The sequence below is a fragment of the Halichoerus grypus genome, chromosome 5, assembly GCF_964656455.1.
Source record: "Halichoerus grypus chromosome 5, mHalGry1.hap1.1, whole genome shotgun sequence".
Classification (NCBI taxonomy): Eukaryota; Metazoa; Chordata; class Mammalia; order Carnivora; family Phocidae; genus Halichoerus; species Halichoerus grypus.
Genome location: NC_135716.1, coordinates 1,189,007 through 1,208,870, shown reverse-complemented (window position 1 = coordinate 1,208,870; position 19,864 = coordinate 1,189,007). Strand labels below are relative to the sequence as shown.

General features: G+C 64.4%; 1 protein-coding gene across 2 annotated transcripts in view; it reads right to left on the bottom strand.

The window, feature by feature from the left end:
• Positions 1-19,864, bottom strand: part of ZC3H3 (zinc finger CCCH-type containing 3) — a 91,035-nt gene that overhangs the window by 16,879 nt on the left and 54,292 nt on the right. For both annotated transcript variants that reach the window (XM_036105696.2, XM_078071910.1), the window contains exons 5-9: positions 11,279-11,463; positions 5,660-5,702; positions 5,399-5,560; positions 5,222-5,291; positions 2,937-3,068 (exon numbers count right to left, since the gene is read on the bottom strand). In XM_036105696.2, the coding sequence (XP_035961589.2) occupies positions 2,937-3,068; positions 5,222-5,291; positions 5,399-5,560; positions 5,660-5,702; positions 11,279-11,463 (592 nt within the window). The remainder of the gene's footprint in view (positions 1-2,936; positions 3,069-5,221; positions 5,292-5,398; positions 5,561-5,659; positions 5,703-11,278; positions 11,464-19,864) is intronic.

The following is a 19,864-nucleotide window of genomic DNA, read 5'->3' as shown; positions in this document are numbered from 1 at the left end:
GCTCCTGGTGGCACCGTAAGGTGGCACGGCCACATGGGAAAGCGGGTAGTGGGGCCTGCAGCCACCACGTGACCCAGCAATCCCACTCCTAGGTGTCCATGCGAGAGAAACAAGAGCCTGGGCTCCCAAAAATTCACACACAAACGCTCACATAGTCCCAAACTGGGGACAACCCAAACGTCCCCCCAGTGACGAATGAACGAACAGTGTGGTCTCCGCACACAGCGGAGCACCATTCGGCCAGGAGAGGAGCGCAGGCCTGGACCTTGATGGCAACGCGATGACCCTCAAAACCAGGTTAGAAGAAAGAAGGCGGACGGCAAAGGCTGTGTGTTGCGGGACTTCCATGCGTGAAACGTCCGGGAAAGACGAGTGTATGGGGATGGCGGGTAGATCGCCGACTGTCTGGCTGGGGGGCGCCACAGGTGGGACTGACCACAGAGGGAGCGGGGAGGAGTGTTTGGGGTGAAGGACGTGTTCTAGAACTGGATGCTGGGGACCGCTGCACAACCCCGCTGTGCGGTGAGCCAGATGACCCGGGGGCGGCACCTCCGTGAAGCTAGGCTTCTTAAAACAGGCGCCCCGAGGCAGAGAGGAGAGAAGGTAGTTTCATATGCGGTTTGGGGGACGGGGCCCGCTCTATGGAGGAAACCTAAGTGGGGTCCGACTTCACACCACAGCCAGCTCAACAACAGCTAACACTTGCCCAAGGCCTGCTCCAAAGGCGGCAAAGGAAGTCTCACTCGCCACCATCCCCCTGCGGTGGGGGCGCCCATCAGCCTAATTTTACCGACCAAGAAGCGGAGGCCCCGAGGGGTGAGGTAGCGAGTGCGTGGTGGGCCGCACGCGGTGGTGACGGGGCTGGGCTAGGGACTGAGCCCCTGCCCCGGGGCCTCCTCTCAGGCCCACGGCACTGACAAGGACGGGGCAGGTCCAGGAACAGGACCACAGGGTGAACATGGACGGACTCCGCCCCACAAACACAGGAAGGATTTCAGCCGAAGGAAGGACACCACCGGCAAAGCCAACAGGTGATGGAAACTCGGCCTGTGACCTTGAAGCCAAAGGGTGATGCCCAGAGGACACGAGAGCTTGTGAGAGGCAGGCCGAGGTAGGGGGCAGGAGGGCCGTGGAGGGGCGGACCTCCAGGAGCCCCGCTGGCAAGCAGGGCAGCTGATGCAGGGGACCAGGGGACGGGGGAGCAGGGAGGCTGCAGGGGCCCTGGCACAGAGAGCGCTGGGCTGCCGTGGGGGTGGTGGGCGGACTCCCGCTTTCAACAGGGGGGCAGCCATGGACTGACACCTTGCACACACGGGCATCTCGCAGCTGTGGACGCCGGCAGCCGGCAGCGTCTGGTGGAGCCGGAGCGCACCGAGTGCCCGCAGCACACATCGAGGGCCACGGGGGTGCTCAAGCGGGATGGGGACAGTGCAGGGCAGGAGCCCGGGCTGCAGCCACACACGCACCTCAACGGGGAGAAATGGGTGCCAGGAAAGAGAAGGGGTCAGACGAGAATCTCCAGGGGCTATGAAAACTAGCGGGTGAGCACGGGGGCCTCCGGAGTCTCCAAGTGTCTCCCTCAAACACGCATTAGCCAGAGAGGGGACAGCGGAGGCACCTCGGCGGACACCCGAGGAGAACGGCCCCTGCTGGGACGGTGGCGTCTGGGTGCCAGGCCCCCCGGGGTGGCGGGCATCCCACAGAAGGACAGCCGTCCTTGCCGCCCGTGGGTCCTGAGCGGCCGAGGGACAGAGGGGATGCTCCTGAGGGAAGGAGAGGAGACGGGCCGGGGGCCGGGGGGCCGGAGGCTGACCTTGGAGCGGCAGGTCCCGCAGTAGCCATGTGGCCCCCGAAGAGGGAAAGGAGCAGAGACTCACTCCCAGCCTAAATTATTCACAAGAAAAGGGAGCGCGCCTCTTTAACAAGCCAGGGCTTTATGAAGCAAGGTTAACAATTTCACTTGATTCAGTAGAATATTATAAACTCTCTGGGGCCCGTTTGAGGACTTGTGCATCAGGCACAAGGCGATGACTCAGCACTTTTTATATTATTTAGAGAATAAAATTAACCCTCGCCGGCCCAGGCTGCCGCCCCCCCCCCCCCCCCCCGCTGGATCTGGCCTGCTCAGCGCTTTCCCCCATATATAATTACAAGCCGCTATCCATCATGCGGCAGGCACGCAGCCCCAACACGCCGAAAGGGACGCAGTAAGCACTTCCACTAATAGAAGCAGAACTCAAATATCACTTTGATATTTTCATTTACATTGGAATATCTTACAATAATCACGCACAGCCTCCGTGGGGGGTCCCGCCCCCGCCACCACCCCCCCCCCCGCCTCCAGGGCTCTGGGCATCCTTCAAGGCGACCCGCTGGCTGCAGGTCAGGTCCCCAGGTCTGCCCAGCCTGGCCGGGCCCAGCCCCTGGAGGGAGAGGACATGGGGAAGGAAGGGGCCTGGGCCCCACGGTGTGAAATGGGGGAGGGGGGTGTTTGTCAGGGGCCTCGGGCTGTCCCTGCACTGACCGTGCTCCGCTTGCTCAGGCCCAGCCCCACCGCCCCGCCCACTGGGGGTCCCCAGGGAGCCCCAGCTCCAGTCTCCCCAGTCGACTGCAGGCCCACGTGGGGACAAGCAGGACGGTAAAAGGAAGGGAAGGAGCCAGTGTGCTCAGCTGCCAGGAGTCCCCAGCACAGCAGCGTTCTCGCTGTCAGACGAGGGCGACAGGAGGCAATGATGCGTCTGCGGCAAGCCCGGGCTGCCAGCTCGCAGGCGGCCCTCACGCCCCAGTCCCCCAATCCCCTTCACACCGGCCTGCTTCACGCTCACCCTCGTCACCCTGGGGTGAGGCGCGCTCCAAGGAAGGCCCTGAGCAGCACGGCTGGCCCACTGCTGGGGGCTGGGTGCTGCCCGCCGCCCACCACCCACCGCGCCCCTCACCTTTGCGCCCAGTGGGCAGTAGCCTTTGAGAAAGTCCGTGCAGACCTCTGCCTTCCGGGACACGTAGACATGGCTGTAGGGACAGTTGCTGTTGCTGCAAATCCCCTTCAGGAAGTAGGAGCACACGGGCATCTGCGGAGGCGAGGGGACAGGGGTGAGGGCCAGCAGACCCCCCCGGCTCCCTTCGGCGCATGGGCCCAGTCTGCCCGCTGCTACTACGGCCCCGCCTCCTCCAGCCCTCCGTCAGGAGCCTGCACCCCACTTTACAGGCAAAACACCTGGACTTGAAGGACCTGCCTGGGGCTCCGAGGCCAGGCATGAGCCACACAGAGACCCCCCAAGGGAGAAACGGACACACCGTGCTGGACAGCAGGATGGGGGCCATCAGGAGCCATGAGCACCTGGGCCATGCCAGGTGAGGACTGCCCACCCCAAAGGGAGACCCCCAGTTTCCCCAGAAGGCAAGGTTGTCTGGGCAGGACACACATGCCCTCAAACAGCCCAGGTGAAGACATCCCTGCAGGATGGCTGAGCTCCACGTGTGCCGTCACCTGCTCTGAGACTGCCCGGTTTCCAGGCAGCAGGGCCACAGTGGACAGGCCAGGAGGGGTCGGTGTCTGGAGCAGGGGCTGGGGGGTAAGGGGGAGACAGAGCATGGGGGCTCTAGGTAGGGCACAGCCTACAGGGCCTGGAAATTCAGCCGATTTCCCAGCTGCCTGGACACCTGGCAGTGTCCATGGGCTGGTGACCTGATTCTACCCAGGGAAGCCTAGGGATGGACCACGGGTAGGCAGGGAGATGGGATAATAAAGCAGCCCAGGGCCGCACTGACCCCAGGCTGGCACTGTGAACACCTGGCTCCAGTGCCCTGGCCGCCAGCAGGTGGGCCCAGGGAAGACCTGGGGGGGAAGAAGGGGTACAGGGAGCGGGCGGCCTGGGCAGGGCTATGCAGCACAGCAGTCCCTGGCCCCTAGACTGGGAGACAGAGAGAAATGCAGCCCACTTTCTCCCTGTTGGAAGAAGCTGAGGCCTGAGGGCCAGCAAGGAGGGGTCTCTGATCTTGCCCACCCTGACCTCTGCAGTTGCCATTTTGCCAGGCGACTCCTCTCTGGGGCCCCTCCCTGGTCAGCCCCCTGGGGGCCTCCCACCTTCCCCAGGCCTGTTACCCCTGCAGGAGCTTCTCTGGGAGCTGGCCTCTCCCGCTCTCTCCTCTGTCAGACCCACCCTTCACGCACCCCACTGCAGCCCCTGGTCCCTGGGTGGGTCTACACTGGCGGGCACCCCAGGGCTCAGCTCCTCACACCTCCACACTGAGCCCCGGCCAGCCTGCCAGGGGCCCCATGCAGGGGCTTCCAGGGCAGGGCAGAGGGGAGGCCAGGGCGGGAATGAGGGAGAAAGCAAAGAAACAAAGGGTGATTTAACGTGCAAGAGTTTATTTTTAATTGTCTTTTAACTGCAGCACACAGGGGAGAAGGGCTGGCCCGTTTGGGGCGGGCAGCAGTACGGCTGCAAACAATTCCCTTAATGTGGCTTTTGATATAGAGCCCAAATTAGCTCTAATAAAAAGGGATAATAAAGCCAACTCTTACACCAAACGGAACTCCTCCTAGCTGTCAGCACGGCCGTTATCGAGAGGGAACTGCATTCTCATTTCAATTAACCTTGTTTGCACCCACCACGTCCACACAAATAACAATAACATTAACTCAGGGCGCGCGTGCGGGCGTCCACATTAGACAGCTCAGAACGTGCACCAGCTTTGGAGCTGGAGCTAATGAACCCGAAACTCGACGTGAATTTCCAAATTGCTCACAACAGAGTTTCGAAGCTCTATTAGGGAGAAAAATGCTGATTCTCTTCAAGTTCCTCAAGGGGAAAAGCTGTTGTAGCGGCAGCCTTGGCCTGATCCCGCCTCCCCTAACCTTGCCGCGCCCCAGAGTGGGGGGCGGGTGGCAGGCAGCCCAGCCCGCCCGAGCCCTCACCTCCAGGCTCCCGGCATGCTGATGCCCGGGCCCCAGCGCCGCCCCGGCTCTGCCCCCGCGGTGGGCGCCCATGTGAGGGGGTCCCCCGTGCCCACAGTAGCCGAGGGCAGGGGCCTGCGAGACAGGGGCCCTGTGACGCGCCCACCTGTCCTCCGCTGCCCTTCCAGCGCACCCTGCCCCACCCCGCCGCCCCTGGGCACGGGGCAGGGGTGGTCACACAGCCAGCCCGCCCCCCCACCCCCTGGCCGGGGGAGAACCGGGGGGCGGGGCCTGCAGGGAGGCCAGGTGCCTGGGGGAGCTCACCTTCTCCTTGGACACGTGGTGGGAGAAGGGGCACGTCCCATCTGTCTTCTTGCACGTGCCCCGGAGAAACCTGTGCAAAGGAGGGAAGAGGGTCGGAGGCGCCAGGGACAGGACGCCCGCGCGACCCCCTGCAGCCCCCGCCCCCCAGCCCCCGAGGCCCGGCAGGGTGAAGGGCACCTGGTGCACACGGCCACCTTGTCGGGGTCGTGGATGTAGGGACAGTGCTGGCCGTGGTTGCACCTGCCGAAGCGGTTGTAGTACATGCAGTACTCCTGCTGCTGCTTCCGCCGCCGCTGCCTCGCCTGCCGGACAATGGCCAGGCTGCGCTGGACGGCCCGGCTGTGGACGGGGGTGGACGTTCGTGAGCCTGAGGGACCCCCTCCGCCCCGCCCCGCCCCGCCAACCCGTGAGCCCCAGGCCCAACCCTGAGGGACGTACCTGGCCAGGGAGCGGCTGCAGCTGCTGGTAGGGTCCACGCGGCCTGTGGGGAGAGGCCGCGTCACGCCAGGCCCCCAGGCCCCCAGGCCCCAGGCCCACAAGCCCCCAGGCCCACAAGCCCCCAGGCCCACAAGCCCCCAGGCCCCAGGCCCATAAGCCCCCAGGCCCCAGGCCCATAAGACCCCAGGCCCCCAGGCCCCCAGGCCCGTAAGCCCCCAGGCCCCAGGCCCACAAGCCCCCAGCCCCCAGGTCCCCAGGCCCACAAGCCCCCAGGCCCCAGGCCCCCAGGCCCCCAAGCCCCCAGGCCCTCCTGCTGCCCAGCAAGCTGCTCCGCGCAGCCCTGTCAGGGTTCCCGCTCTTGGTGCAAGCACTGCTGTCCCCTAAGGGAAACCCCCTGCCCTCCCTTCAGGCTGGGCTGCATACCCTGCTGGGACCCTGCCGGACCCCCACCCGGTGCAGGGCAGCGGCCCGTCCAGGGACCAGATCTGGCAGTTGGCTGGCAGCCTCGCCTCAACGCAGGTGGTCCCGGGACCGGCAGGTGGGAGGGGGGCCTCCCTGCCGCCTCCCTCCGCCGGGAGCAGGGCCCAGGGATGTGGGACCTGAGTGGGGTCCGGGAATGCCCCCTGGCTTCGTCGTAGCCAGTAATGGCTCTTCTGTATTGACAGGGTTATTCGACAGAAGCATCAGAGCGAGTACACGGCTGCAAAGCCTGAGGTCCTTGCCCCCAGGCCCCACAGGGACCTCCACAGGCCCCAGACGAGCACATCTGGCTCTGAGGCCCTCATTGGCCATGGCAGATACCCATTCCTCAAAACCCTAAGCACGAAGACCAAGCAGGTCCTCTGTGAGGTCACTGACTGTGGCCCAAAGGGGAGCTATTCATGAAATGGACAGTGGTCACAAGAAGGGAACAGGTGACAGGATGCCCACAGCCAGGGCAGTTGGTGTTGGGGGGGGCTAGGGCAGCAGGGGACAAGGGGCAAGTGGGCAATGCTTGTCCTGCGTGAGAAAGGGGAGGGAGTCCAGATGAACGTACACCCTCCTGCCTCCCTTTTAGGCACAAGGTCACCGCCCCCCAGAGCCAGGGTGGGCAGGTCGGGGCCAGAGGCTGCTCAGACGGCCATGGAGGCCCACGGTTCCTCTCTCTCTCTCTCACACACACACACACATGAACCTTCTCAGACCAGATTCAATTTCCCACAGGCAGCTGCTGAAATGGATCTGCTGGTAAGCGGCAGAAGTGACATCACTCAGAAATTCTAGGGACCTGAGGCGATGACAAAGCATCCCAGGCTTACGAAGGGATGTCCCCACGCTGCCTGGCCCTGAGCCGCCCCCATCGGAGCTGCATGGGAGGCCCGGGCAGGTGGCCCTCCTGCCACCTGGAGGCCCCTCCCTCGACCTCCCCAGGACGACCTTTGCCAGGGCCCAGGCAGCTCGGTCCCCTCTCCTGAGTTCCAGACCTGGTCACACAAGCATTCTGACACTTTATGCAGCCTGTCCACGTCCAAGCTCCCCCGTGCCCCCCAGGCCGACCTTCAGGCACTCTTCTCCACATCGAGCCTACTGCAGAGTCCCTCTCCGGGCTCCCGCCCTCGGGCCAGTGTCTGCCCCTCTGAGCCTCAGTGTCCTCAAGCTGAGAAGGGGTGGCTCCAGGGCTGAGCAGCGAGACCCCCAGTGGGAAGGAGGTGCCCCTCCCGGCGGCCGTGGCCCAGGCGACCGAGACACAAACGGGGCTGGTTTTGGTGCAGGGCTGGGGGGTGGGCCAGGGAGGAGCTGGGCAGGGCGGCGGCGTCCTGGCTCCCAAGCTGGGGACACTGACCGGGGGTCCACGTCAGAGGCCGGTCCAGGTGGCACGTGGTGCCGCACACCCGCCAGCCCGGGGTTGACGGAGTGTCACCGGATCGCGGCCCGTGAGCACGGCTTCCCGGCTGTCACCAGGGCTGCCGGTGCCGCTGTGGCGCCATCTGCTCCCACCAGGGCCCGCTGTCAACATGTGTCTGCCTGTCAGACTTGGGCCCCAGGCCTGGCCTCTGAGGGGGCGGGGCGGGTTCACTCCCCTCGCCGCCCCCCCCCCCGTTTGCTCTTAAAAAATGCCAGTGTGGGGCTCGCAGTGGGAGGCAGCGTTCGGCTGCTGTGCAGTGTTAAAAAATGCACATAAAGTAGCTGGCTGGAAAAGAGGCCGCGAGGTGCTGCGGAGTGCGACAGGGTTCAGCTGAAAACCCTCGGCAGCCGCCGAGCGGGAGGCGCCAGCCTTCAGAGAGCTCGCGCTGCCGGGGATCTTCCCAAAATAGACACCGTGAGCTTGGCTCGGGCGGCCCCACCCCGCCTCACCAGTCCCCGCCAGGGAGCGCCTCACCCTCCCCAGGCCGGGGAGCCCCAGTCAGGGGCTCTGGGGTCAGAAGGAGCAGCTGGGCAGGTCTGCAGCCCCACGGCGCCCCAGCGGGACGCACCCCTCCCAGGAGATCATGGCCCTGGGCAGAGGGAGCCCCAGGAAGAGGCTTCGGGAAGGGAGGAAGGCAGCAGGGCGGGGCCTTGAGTGCGCGGTTCGGGGGCCCTCTCTCGCGTCCTCTCATGCTGTTCCGTGTGACTTCCCAGCACACAGGGTGGGGTCAGCAGGTCACAGACGAGGAGACGAGGCACAGGGACCCATGACCTGCCGACGGGTGTGCCATGGCCAATGAGTAGCAGGGACCACAAATCCGCCCCACTCCGGGGCCTGGGGGCCAGGCCTGTAGCCCGGGCTGGGGGAGGTGGTTCTGGCAGATGGACTTGGGGCTTCTGCTCCACGGTAGGGACCGCGACAGACGCCTGGTCCCGTGGAACATGTGTCACAGCCCATACCTGGGTGCACACAGGGAGAGGTCGCAGGGCCGGGGAGGAGGGTGGGGACGAGGCTCTGCACTTCTCTCCCTGCCACCCACCTCCCCATGGCTTGGATACCCCAACACAGGGGCTGACACTGTCCCAGAGAAGCCCAGCAGCCAGGAGGAAGAGCCAGGAGGAAGAGCCAGGAGGAGAGGAGGTGAGCCCCCGCCCCCGAGGAGGGTCTGGCTGTACTTTCCTGCTGAAGTCAAAGTTCTGCTGACACCAAAGGAGAAAATTTATTCCTTTAATAATTATTCATCTAAGGAGGCCGCTGGTCAGTGGGCACTCCCGCAGCTGGGAACACCCCACCTTCCTCATAGCAAGGAGTAGGGCACCCTTATGCGGGTCTGGGAAGCTGGATCTGGAGGTGGGGGGTGGTCTCTGGCTCTGGCTCTGCCTCATACCTGGGACAGGCCACCCAACGGTCCTTGTTCCCAATCCCACCTACCTGCCCCAGCCTGCCCTGAAGTTGGGAGGGCTGAGCCCCAGGACTGCCCCCTAGCAGCGACGAGGAGTGGGGCCTCCTGGGAACCCGCCTGGCCCTGGAGGCCTCTGTCCTCCCTGTACTGCCCAAGGCCAGGAGGCTGGGGGAGGTGGGGCTGGAGGCGGCGGGGGCGGGGGGGGGGGGCAGCGTGCACAGCGCCGCACTTGATAGAAGGGGGAAGGCGCCACTGCGTGGAGGTCAGCACCTGCAGGGGAGCGGGCTTGGCAAGGTGTCCTCCCCAGTGAGACGTGGGACAGCTGCCTGCTCAGGTGCGGTGAGGCCTGTGCTGCGGAGGGGGGACGGAGCGCCCCACAGCCCCTAACGCTGGCCCCTTTCTCCGCCGGCTTTACTGCCCCAAGGCGGCAGCGGCAGCCTGGGCTCTCCCAGGAGCTCGGGCTCTCCTCTCTCGTACCCTCCCCTCGAGCAGCTGCCAAGCAGTTTGCACCCGCCTCTTCCTCTCTGTCTCGGGGTGCCTCTCCTCCCACCATGGACTTAAAGGGCCAGGTGGTAGGTATACCCCAAAGGTCCATCCAGCCCACCGGAGACCAGGGTCCATGCGGAGGGGCCCCCGTGCAGCCCAGGACATATGAGCAGCAGGGTCCCGGCAAGGGCCAGGGTGGCCCCAAACCATAATCCACTTCTGGGTCCCTGCATGTGGACAGTGTGAGTGCCAGGACGGCCAATGACATCTGGCCAGGCCAGGGAGGAGTCCCTCAGACCTGATGCAAATAAGCAGCACACAGCAGGCTGGGGCGGACAGGATGGCAGGGTGCTCGAGGGGGTGTGGCCCGACGACATGCTTGGCTGAGGAAATGTCAGCAGAATGGGCGCCCCCCCAGTAAGCTTCATCCAGCTCCCAAAGGAGGACAGCAGGGAACAGAGCCTGGGTCCTGCCTGCTGGGTCGGCTGTGGGGTCAGGGTGACAGTCGGGGGCAGAAAGGATGATAGATCGGAAAGGCCAGCCAGGGCCTTTCACTTAGGAGGCCCAGGGGGAGGCTGGGGCCAGCGGGTGTGACCCAGAGAGAAGCCTCACCCGTCGGGGCCGGCAGAACATCACTTCGCAGAGAGGCTGCCCAGAGGCCCTCCATGGCTCCACCCACTCCACAACCAGCCAGCCTAGGGACTGCTCGGCGAGGGACCGACAGCCCTGTGTGGGGCCTCACGGACCGTGAACACCGATGCCAGGGGCCCGCTGAGCCGTGGGGGTCAGAGGCTCAGAGTGGGGGGAGAGCTGAGTCTCACGCAGGCCCCGTGAGGAGGCCCAGCCAATGCTCTGGACCTGCTCCTCCACTGGCAAGCTAGCTGAGGCCAAGGCAGAAAGGCCCTTGGATCACACAGCCTAATCCCTCGAGAAAGGGATGGGGAAAATGAGGCGCAGAGGCAGAGCACAGCCATGGCCTTCGGGCCCCCTAGTGCCTCTCCTAGGGAGCCCCGTATACCCCGTCTGGAAAAAGGCAGCCAGGCACCCATGCCTCCCTCCCCACAGTTCCACAGACAGAGGCCCTGGGGACACAGCTGGGCAAGAGCTTCCGGGAAGGGGCCCCCCAACCTACAGAAGGCCCCAGCGCCCCGCCCCTTCTCCCCCCTGCCCCTCTGGGTGGGCGGGGCGGAGGCTGGGAGCAGCTGGGCCTCTGCAGTCCCCATACCGCCTGCAACCTCACCCTTTTTTTCCTAACAGAAAAGGATGGGGGTAAAATTGGACTGAAACCAAAATATTTTCTAGTTAATTTGTATAATAAGCGAATCCAAAGCATTTCCTTCTCCTCGGCCCGTTTCCCCAGGCCGCGGGGGCGCGCGAGGTGGCGGCGGCTGCCTCCAGACACAGCTGGGAGGCATTGCCGATGAGATTAGGGGGTGCCGCGGCCCCAGGTGTTCACTTGCCAGGGCCGTGTTTACCATACCTGGCTCATCTCCTTTGTCCAGGAGCAAAACACGGAAAATCAGGGCCTGCTCAGCCAAGCGAGAGGCAGTGCGCTCAGGGGTGGGGGGGCCTTCCCCGGGGACGCAGAGGCTGCAAGGCCTCCCCCTCGGTGCCCTGCCTGCTCCAGCTGCCCGTCAGCTTCGACGGGGACAGCCACGGAGGCTCCGTAAGCTCCGAACAGGAACACGGACTCCCCTCCTGGCACGGGCCCCTTTGGGAAGCACTCACTTGCATCTGCTCCATGGGAGCCCCAGGCCTGCCTGCCTCGGTCACCGGCTAGCCTTCCCCCACCCTGCCCCGCCCACCACTGACAACCCAGGCCGGGGAGTTAGGGGCCCACCCTCACCTGTGCGCAGGAGGGGCCTGCTGCCGCTGTCGCCAGGCCGGCCGTAGGTCTTAGAGAGCTTGTTGGCCGACACCTTGTACAGGACGCCCCCGATGCAGCGGTAGCCTTTATTCCGCCACCGAGAAGAGCTGGGCTGGGCCTTCCCAGCCCCGACAGCGGGGTGCAGGCGGTTCAACACCAGAGACCTGCGGAGACAGGGCAACTCCGGTGTGTCCAGCCCCACGGGCCCACAGTCTGTCCTCCTCCACACCCCTGCAGGCCTCAACCCCACTAGCCGGACTGAAAGGGCACGGGTGGGGGACAAGCCTCCCCCTTCCAGCACGTACACCCCTGGGATGAGACTGTCCGGGCCCCGGCCTTCTGGCAGGGCGTCTGGAGGGAGCTCCAGTGCACGGGCAAGTCCCCTGAGGGTCCACACCGTGGCTGGTGGTCATCACCACTGCCCGGGAACATCTTCCCCCAGATGCTGCCCCAGCGCACGCCACCCAGGCCTTTGGGTCAGCAGGCTCTACTCCTGTCCCCTCTGTTCACCACACAGGAGCCCAGCATGCAGAGTAGGAGGGGACGGCCTCACAGACCCCCATGCGGGCAAGCTGTCTGGGGGAAAGACTGGAGGTGCCTTAAAGTCCTGGGCTGGAGGAGGCCTGGGACAGCCTTTGGGGTTAGCTGAGTGGATGATCCAGGCCGGGAAGGCAGACCTGGGCCTGGATGGCCCCAGTGGCCACTTGCCCACTCCCTCCCTCCAGATTCTCCTCCGACCAGCTCCTGGGCCCCACCCTGGCCAGACCAGAGTGGGTCAGGAGGAGGCCCCCGATGCCCCCACTTCGAGAGACGTCCCCCTGCAGACAGCATGGCTGCGGGCCCCAGACCAGCACCAACTGGGGGCCTGCAGCTGTCCTGGCTGACCCACTCCCCCCAGCTGTCACATGGGCAGGCTGCCACCGAAATGAGGGGACAAGGCCCTCCCACTCAGGGCGGCTGGCATGGAGACTAGCCAGCTTCATGACTCCAGAAGGGCGTGGGGCCTTTCCCCCTCAGGACGCATTTCAGCAGTAATTTGTTTATGCAAATTGACCTTAATTCCGTATTAGCTCAGACTCTGGCCGTAACGTTATTACCACCGAGTGTGCACACTGCACCCCACCGGCAAATCTCGGCCTGAGTGCTGGTGCCTCCAAGCAGCAGGCGGGGCAGGGCGTGAGGAGAGCAGTCCTTACGGCAGGGACCACCACCGGCCGCGGGGACCTGGCTGAAGCAGGGTTCTCCCCACGGCCCTGCAGCCCCCTCCCCCAGGGAGCACACAGACCCCCATCTCCGTCTGGGGCAGCAGCAGACTCTGGCCTGGGCACCCAGGGACAGGGCAGGCCTCGGGGCATCCTGGCACATAGGCTGCTGGAGGCGGGGGGCCACCCACAATGGACTCACCCGGAGCTGAGTGCTAGGGCTCGAGCAGCCCCGCTCTGGGGTGCAGTTGCCACCCCAACCACTTGGCCCCGAGGCCCCCTCGGCCTTCGTCTCTCTGCAAGTTGGGGGTGACTCTTGCCAGCGCAAGCCTCTGAGGGCACGCTAGAGACTGTGCGTGAGTGAGCCGGGTGCTCAGGGGACCCAAAGCTGCGGTGTAAGGACAAAGGCCAGGCGGGGAGTGCCGAGGACGACGCCACAGCCCAACAGCACTTAACCCAGTTTCCCTTAATTAAAATTCAAGTTCACAAACACCAATCTTGGGGAAAAGTCCTGCCAAGGGGCCCCGGCCGGCCTGGCTCATGCTATCTGCGCCCTACAGACTCCAGCTGTCCCCACACAGGGCGCATCTTGGCAGGAAGAGGGTGGGGTGGGCAGCGATCCTCTGGGGGGCAGACAGACTTCCAGATTTTCCCCAGACCCTGGTCCCAGGGCATCTATGTGTCCGGTGAGCACCTGCCTTGTCCCCTTGGCTCACTCAGAGGCCAGGCCAAAGTATGAGGAGGGTGGGGCCAGGCGGGGTCATCTTCTGTGCCGGCCCTGCTGCAGAACCCTGTGAGCCCCCTGCGGGGACTGTGGTCACTGTCCACAGGGCACAGCTTGGCCTGAGTCCTAATCCCCACAGCTGAGAGCTGAGCCTAGGGCTGGGGGCCACCACAGCTTGCTCAGCCAGAGGGCAACAGGCCCCCTACAGCCCCAGCCCCATGGTGTCCAGAGCCCTCAGCGGTCTCCCCACCGACAAGGCAGCTGCCCCTTCATATGCCCACTTGGGCCAGGGCCAGCCCTGGGCAGCCTCCACTCCTGCAACCCTGGGAAGTTGAGTGACCGTGCCTATAAGACACTCATCCCTCAGGACCAGACCCCAGACCTCCCAACAGGCCCTGCAGCGAGATGATGCAGCAGCCGCTTACAGGGCCAAGGACACCACTCTTAGCTGCCTCTTCCCTTGGGGCACGGACCCTCCCCTCCTGGGCCACCACCCCTACCCACCCCCCATCCACACCCAGGACACCACAAAGCACGAGGACAGGTGGGCAACCAGACCTGCGCCCCACCTACCCACCTGGGCCCAGCATCTCAGGACCCCACATCCCCAGAAACCCAGCCCTTCGAGGGGTGAGGAAGCTTACTTGTGGGCATGTGCCCCTGGCTGAGGCCAGACAGGGACAGACCACCACTCCCAGGGGCAGCCACAGAGGTGAAGCTGCAGAAAGAGGTGGCCAGGCCCAGACAGGGACCTGCGGAGGTGGAGGACAGCAGGATCTTGGTTCAGAAGGAGCTAGAAGCTTCAGGACAGATTATGTTCCAGCCCCGAGAGTGGTCCCATCCAGGCCCATCCCACAGCTCCGTGCACCGAGGAGCCTCAGTCTGGGGCTGTTACCAGCTCACCCTGAAGAGCGAGCCCCGGGGACGCCCTCCTGGCTCCCAGGCTAGGCACTAGGGCCAGACATACCCAACGCCCTCCTTCAGAGAAGTCCCTTTCATGATTTATTTTTTTGGCTAAGAGGCGCATCTCAGGTGACATCTCTTTCCCTGCACCTTGTTGATTATTCCCACAGTTATTTTTGTGGATGAACAGGACTAACAGATCTGTTCTCTTCTCCCACCAAAAACCATACCCCTGGGTTTTAAGGCAATTACAGGACGATGGTCGGCCACCGGGGAGGGGATGGGGGCAGTTCGGAGGCCTAGCAGCTCTTCTCACGCCTGGCCCAGCGTTTGCGGCCCATGCACACGCACCTGCCTGAGGGACCCCGCGTGCCCGAGGGTGTGGGGCTGTGGACCCCGGTGGTGCCGCGGGGCTATCTGGAGGAGGTGGATGTACCCACAGAACTTGGGCAGGGCGGGCCAGGGCTGCAGAAGGGCCCACCTGCCCAGCCCGCAGCGGCACAGGCCTCCTCTGCCCTTCCCTCACCCCTGCCGGGCCCGCTCGCTGACTCGGGACTTGGGCCGGGCGGGCGCCGGGCTGGCAAGGGGCCGCCTTGTAGCTTTTCGTTGCCGTGGGTGTCACAGAGCTTCGGTCAATTGTTCCCTAATGGAGAGGACAGGCTCTGGAAACCAACTGTATTGAGAAGAGGGGATAAAATTAATGAGATAATAGCCGGGCCAAGGACCCGGAGAACGCTCCTGCCCTCGCGGCGAGGGCCCTGTAATTCCTTTTCTACAACGGGAGCCTCAGATCTAAAGGCTTTTCCCATCCGGCCGGCAGGCCCACGCCGCCAGGAAATTTCATTAACGCTGGAAAATAGGAAAGGTATTAAGCGTGGATAATGAAGGCCAGGGAGGGAACCGTGCCTTAAGATAGTCCTCTTTCTCGCCTTTGTAATGGGAGGCATGAACTTTCCCTTCAAATCCATTTCTAATCCATTTGAAATACTACAGCAAATTATCTTTCCTTCAGCCCGAAAGCGGCCAGCCAATTTACTCCGAATAGAAGTGACAATGCCCCAGGATTTATCACCATAACCTTGACTACACCAGGGTGAGGGCTGGGCCCCCCACCCCCCGGGGGGGCACGAAGAACGAGTGGGGGGAGATAACGTTTTCAATGAATAGCAGTGGTAATGGGGAGACAGACACGCACACCACAAAAGTAGGTATAAAAAGAAAAGCTGTCCACGTGTCTGGGGCCTGGGGTTGGGGGGCAGCTGGCAAGTCCCAGCCCAAGGCCGGTGAGGCCGGCGAGGTGCCCTGCCGTGTCCGGATGCCCAGGAGGAGGGGACGCCAGGGTCTGGGCAAGACCGAGGGAGGCTTTCCCTGGGAAGCCAGGGATGAGTGTGGTGTGTGCCCTCCTCGGCCTGCAGGCTCTGCTCACCCAGTCTGCCGGGGCTCCCCCGCCCCCCAAGGGCTGGGAGGGCCGGCCCTGCACACCCACACTCCTTCCCCCGTGAGCGTCCCATGGCCACTTCCCACGGCAGGTCCACATAGCCCCTAACACTGTACACAGGGTGCCCCCGCCCACTGGGTCTGCTTCTTAGGCTGCAGGGTGAGACGGGCCCAGCCCAGGCGCCGTCGGCTACACAGCCTGGCAGCCAGGGGCATGGGTGTGCATGTGAGGACAGGCAGATCAGCTCCCAACGGTGCACACGTGAGCACAAGCACCCAGCCCACCCTGGTCCCAGGAGCTGACAAACACAAGCCCCTCCTGAGGCCCCACAGTGGATGCTGCACTCTGCACCCCAGACCCGAGGGTGAGGACAGGCAGCCTGCCTGGGCCACGTCCGGTGAAGGCCCAGGGAGTGGTTCACTCCTGACCGAGAGCAGACTCAGGCGCGAGTGGACGAGGGGCAAGGGAGGTGGCCCCAACCTCTGGGAGGCCCTGGATGGGGCAAGTCCCAAACTGGGAGCTGTGCCCAGATGCCCAGGCCTCCTCACCAGGTCCAAGGGCACCTTTAAACACCACCTCAGGCCACCCTGCACAGCCCCACTGGAGCCGAGCGGACCCCAGCCCCCACTCAGACTCGCTCAGTCCTCAGGTTTCCTGAAGAAACAGCACAGTGTACATGGGCCTAAGGCAGCCAGCCCATCCCAAGCCACGTGGACCCAGACAGGATGGGACAGACCTGCCTCCCGGGGACAGGGCCAGGGCAAGGGGCCACACGAAGGCTGGGCACAGATCTGTGTGCAGGACCAGAGGACCTGAGCCCAGACAAGAAGTCACTGGCGGGAACTTGCCAGGCACACAGAGGCGTTTTTGCTGGTGGGTCCTTCCCAACCCCCTCAGGGAGGGCTCTTGGACCCCGGATGTCCCTACAGTCTGCTCCCCACCTTTCACACAGACCCCTCCCCTCCCTGGGACCCCTCAGCCAGCCAGTGACTGCAGTCACCAAGGGAACCTACCTCACCTAAGCTGGCCCCTCTCTCGCTCCCAGATGCAGGCTGGGCGGTCCCCACCCTGATTTACAGCTCCCTCGGGGGGTCCCTGCACTCCCAGCCCACCAGCTAGTTTGAAAACAGCGTGTTTGATCAAGTTCTGTCCCCACTCCCCACTGTGGGGAGTCTGTCAAGAGACCCTGCAGGCTGGGCTATCAGGCCCTCATGGGCCACTGTCCCCACACGCCCCCCACCAGTCAGGACTCCAGCCACACCGGACAGTTCTGCTTCCCGGAAAGCCCTGTGGAGTGTGTGAGCGTGGTGTGTGCCCTGCTCGGCCTCGCGTGGGCCCCTGCACATGCATACCCTACGCCTGTTATTGGGGTCACCTCTGAGACCAAGCTCAGACGTCAGGTCCTCAGGAAGCCTTCCCTGACCCCCCGACGCTCGCTGTCATGGGCCCCCGGCCCGGCACCGTGTAGTAACGCACCCTGGAGCTCCTGGGGCAGCTCACTGCGGTGCCCCTGACCCGGGAGCACGTCGGTGTGGGGAGCTCTGTCAATCTGTGCCGGGAGAATGGCAGCAGGAGGGAGGGGCTGCATGCTGCCTGGGATCCCACACGCTGTGGTCCTCTCGGGGTTCAGGTCAGGTGAGAGATGCAGAGAGGACACACAGGACGGGCAGGGAGACCAGGCAGCAGGGAGACCAGGCAGCAGGGGCTCCCTGGGAACAAAGGGGCCTGAACGCACAGCCGGTGCTGCTGGGGGAAGCACCCAGGAGCCCGGACCCTTGGAAAGACCCTCGGGCGTGAGCATGGTGGGTGGGTGGACTGAGGCCGGGAGGCTGCGGCCACTGTCCAGGGCTGGGCAGGCGGAGGTGGGGGAGGCGGAAGGCCAAGGTCGTGGGTTGCTAGCAGAGGGGCTCAGCCAGGCTCCTGGCCAGAGCTCGACCCCTGACCCCCGCTGGCTGGGGCAGGGTCAGTGCGAGGCCAAGGAGCCGGCAGCCTCTCGGTCAGGCCATCCAGCCTGTGGTGACCGTGCAGACGGTGGGCAGGCTGGCTGGGGAGCAGAGAAAACAAGCGGGGAAGCATTTTTCAGGAAATGGAGCACGGTTCTGCGAAGCTCCGAGGCGAGCAGGGAGTGCGCCGTCAGCAGAAGCCGAGTGCCCGGGGGAGGCGGCTCGGCACAGCGAATCCCAAGTAGGTCAGGCCCAGCCACCACCGTGACAGGCTGCAAAGTGCTTAAGTGGGCTTTCCACGGAAACGCTGACGGGCACCGCCTCAGCGCAGCTCAGCCGGGAGGGTGCGAGTGTGCCCCCACACGAGCGCAAGGGGCCCGGCCCCCCAGCCTGTGCGCGCTCTGCCCCCAGAGCAGGACCCAGCTTGGAGCCAGTGCAGGGGTGGGGAGCTGGCGATGCTGGGCAGTCTGCGGGGAGAGCTCTGGGGGGGGAGGGGCCCACGCAGGACCAGCAGGGAGGGAGAGGAGAGGATGGGATGGCCAAAGCGCAGGCCTAAGGTAAGGGTCTCAGAAACAGGGCTCAGCGGCCAGGGACCTAGCGGACGGCACAGGTCTCACGATGACTGTGGCTACCTGCCCTCCTCAGGCCCTCCCGAATCGGCCCACGGCCAGCTCCAGGGGCCGCCAAGCCCCCAGTGAGTCAGGGCTGGGGCTCAGCCCAGCTGGGGCTGTACACCCGGCAGCTGGCCCTGGGTGCTGACCTCCCCATTCGTACTCAGGCCACCCTGGTGCAGGGGCAGGCCCACGGCCCAGCCTTCCAGGGGCCATCTCGCAGCAGATGGGGGGCTACGGGCCTGGGTGGGAGCTGAGGCCTGGGGGGCTGTGTGACCTGGGGGTGGGCTTGTGGCAGGGACAGGATGCGCCTGGAGAGGGGCTGGCCCACAGCGGAGGCTGAGCACCTGACCGTGGCCCTGGGGGGGAGGGGGACAGGGGCTGGGGGGAGGCCGACTCCCATGGCTCCTGGGCCGACCTGGAGGGTCACCTGGAGGGTCACCTGGGGGCTTCAGCACTGAGGCTGCTGCTGCGTCCTGAGAGGCCCCCCGTCCCACGGCTCCCCAAGAATGAGCAGAAGTGACTCAGGGCGCCCCTGACCGGCCAGCATGCTGGCGGGCAACACTAACTCTGCTATCCCCATTACAAATGCCGTGGCTCCATTATGAGGGGCTGGGACTGTTTTATGTGCTCACATCTATTCAATTGGTATTTCGATCAATGGATGCATTACAAGCTTTCCCTTTAAGAGCCTAATAAACAACAAGATGGAAAGTAAAATTCTCCATAAAATGACACTTTTAAAAATCCATTTCAGCTGCAGCTATTGGTGTTCTCTGTGTTAGCTGCAAAAAACACGTATTACCGGGCCTCAGCGGCCCCACTGTGCAGTCCCGAGTCCAGCTCGCAGGGGGCGGAGGGCAGGTGCTCAGGCTGGGCGGCCCGGGGCAGGGCCCTCCATCCCTTGTGCTCAGGTATCACCCTCTGGTCTGGGTTGTCAGCCCAGGACTGCCTTGGCCCATGACAGCTGGTGAGGGGCAGGGCTGGCCCTTCCTCTGTTCCCTTGCCCATCCCCCATGTCTCTCTCTCCACCTGCTCCTTCTCTGTCTCCCCTCTCTCCCTTCCTGTTTCTCTTGCCGCCCTCCCCCCCAGCCTGCCCCCTTCACCCTGTTCACTGTACACGTCGAGTCCTGGCTGACTATTCCTCCAGCCTTGAAATGGCCCTTGTCCCCAGAACTCCATGTGAGGGACGAGCCAACAGAGGAGCACAACTCAGGCTGCAGGACAACCGTTGTAGCTCCTGCCTAGGATTCTCTGGGAAGATGTGGGAGGGCAAGACCCCACCTGGCTCATGGCTCCTTGGTTGACAGCCCCCAAGGAAGCCTGTGTAAGCCACCTGGCCCATCTTGTCCACCACCCTCCCGAAAACAGCCCAGGACTGAGGGCACCCACAGGGACATTCAAACCAGGCTGAACCTCCACCCTCCCTCCACATCCCCCCAAGCCCCCAGACCCAGAGCTCTGTACATCTGAACCCTGGGGTCACTTCCCCAGGCTCCCTCCTCAAAGCTGGACCTGCCAAGATGGCCTCCACCTCCAGCCTGTGTCCCTGGCAAGAGCTGGGCTGGGCTGGGCCTCCTCACCACCCCTGCTGCCTGCACACTGTCCACACAGTGAGCCCTTTCCTGTGCCCTCCCTGCAGGAGACTCTGGTGTCTGTGGTCTGACCCGCACCAGCAGGGACGCAGGGACCTAGGCCAGAGAGTGCCCCGGCTGAGCCCTGGCAGCCGACACCTGCCACCCTC